The sequence below is a fragment of the Ursus maritimus genome, unplaced genomic scaffold (assembly GCF_017311325.1).
Source record: "Ursus maritimus isolate PB19 unplaced genomic scaffold, ASM1731132v1 scaffold_2, whole genome shotgun sequence".
Classification (NCBI taxonomy): Eukaryota; Metazoa; Chordata; class Mammalia; order Carnivora; family Ursidae; genus Ursus; species Ursus maritimus.
Window position 1 is genome coordinate 71405791 of NW_024424452.1, and position 1953 is coordinate 71407743.

Genomic DNA, 1953 nt, shown 5'->3' on the forward strand with positions numbered 1-1953 from the left:
GACGGTCCGGGGCCCTCGTGGCCACGTCGGTCAGACTGCGGCTTTCCCTTGGCGAGTCGGAGCACCTGCGCCGGCGAGGCCGGGCGGTGGGCGCGCAGCGCGGGTAGGGCCAGGGCGCCACGGCCTCGCTCCCCTCGCCCGGGGTCGCGGCCCCAGAGTCCACGCACTGCTCGGTCCGCGCCCCGGGCCCCCGCAGCCACGCCCCCGACGCGCGCTTCCCGCCCGGGTCCAGGAGGGAGCGCGGGGAGAAGCGGCCCAAGCCCTCCATACTCGCGCCTGGAGTGTGAGCTTGGGTCCCGGCTCCGCGGTGCTGCGCCGCCCCCCGCCCCCAGCCCTCCGACCCCCGACCCCGGGGTCCGCGCCTGTGACGCTCTGGCCACTTCACAATGCGCCTTGGCCACTGGCCTTCAGGCAGCTGCGCGGCCGGGGTAGGGACTGCAGGAATCAGGGGGCTCCAAAGCTGCGGGTGCACTAGAAGCCACCCCCACCGCCCCCGTATTTCAGGCAGGGACTGAACTCGCGTTTGTACACCTTCAACTAGCAGGATTTTGAAAAAACCCGCGTGAAGGTGTCACTCCAGAATAGAACGCGAGGGATGGTCGACGTGCCCCGGGGAGGGGGTCGGAGGGCGGGGGGGCCTCCACGTGCGAGCGCCTCCACGATGTGTGCGTGTGCTGAGTGAGCGGCGGGGGAGGCTTCCATTCGCAGGCTTCCCCACCCTTTTGCCGTTTTAAGTTAGCAGGCTGGAGTATGTTTTGTTTACTTTTTTTTAAAACTTTAGAACAGGAAAAAGGCTCGTCTATTTTTTCCCTAGTGTAGCAATTACTGCTTTTGTCAAAATATGAATGTCGTATGCACACTTCAGAAACAGGATCCGCGAGTTGCTGCGCTGAACCCTCATCCATTGCTCTTAGTCCCTTTTATCCAGTTTTGGGAGATTATTTTTCCTTGTGGAGGCTCCTCGGGCTCCGGGGAAAAGCACTGGATATGATCCTGGAGAGGCGTCTGAACATTCTTGGCCACTCTCCACCTGTGTGGTCTCTGACCTTCTGGAAAAAGGGAATGGAGGAGGGGAGCTGTCCTGAGAGTCAGATAAAGTTATCCCCAAGGTCTTAGCACTTCAATGCCTTAGTAAATGTTATGTTGATGTCCTGCTAAGCCTCAGTTAAGAATTGTAAGGCTTAAATGAATATATGGGTTTACAGAAGTTTCTGCAGATTTCCCAGCTTAAGAAAAGAATGGAATTAGGGTAATTTTAAAAGCAGGTTCTGCCGTGTTCATCCTGTGTTGTGGGTCTTGGCCGAGTTCCTTTGTCTGGGGTACAACGGGGAAGCAGTTCTGGGCAATATTCTTCAAATATGGTCACTCCTTAAAGGAAAGGACCCAGCAGGACTCACCCTGTGAGTCACCGGCCTCTTCTTGGAGCTTTGCACCAACCTGGGCAGCCAGGCCCGGTAGGAATTGATAACATGTCCTTGAGACAAATCTGAGACCTGGCTGGGTTCACGGAGTTCCCCAAAGGTCACTTGGTCCTTGGGAGGGGTTTTCCACGATGCTGACTCTCAGGACACGCACTTGACGTTGGGGCACCCCCTCTGCCCCCCACTCCTAGATGGAGGCCCTAACACCACTTGGGGGTGAGCCTTCGCGAGGTAATCGGGTCAGAGAATGAGGGTCGGGCCCCCCGGTGGCATTGGTGTCCGCACAGGAAGAGGAGCATGTGAGGCTGTGGCGGGGAGGTGGCCGTCNNAACGGGATGGGCTGGCGCTTTGATCTTGGCCTTCCTGGCCTCCAGAACTGGGACCAGTAACTGCTGCTTAAGCCCCAGCCTGTGGTGTTTCGGTGTAGGCACTGGTGTAGCCGCCTGAGCTGCCTGAGATGAAGTGCCTTTAGGAAAGTGATGACTGCATGTCCACCAGAGGGCTGTGGTGGCCCTGTCCTTGCGGCCACGTG

General features: G+C 58.7%; 1 protein-coding gene across 1 annotated transcript in view; it reads right to left on the reverse strand.

Annotated features, from left to right (window-relative positions):
- The window catches only part of CCDC185 (coiled-coil domain containing 185), a 3332-nt gene extending 3064 nt beyond the window's left edge, over nucleotides 1–268 (reverse strand). The window contains exon 1 of the mRNA XM_040634496.1: nucleotides 4–268. Coding sequence (XP_040490430.1) covers nucleotides 4–268 — 265 coding nt within the window. The remainder of the gene's footprint in view (nucleotides 1–3) is intronic.
- Between the last annotated feature and the right edge of the window lie 1685 nt (nucleotides 269–1953).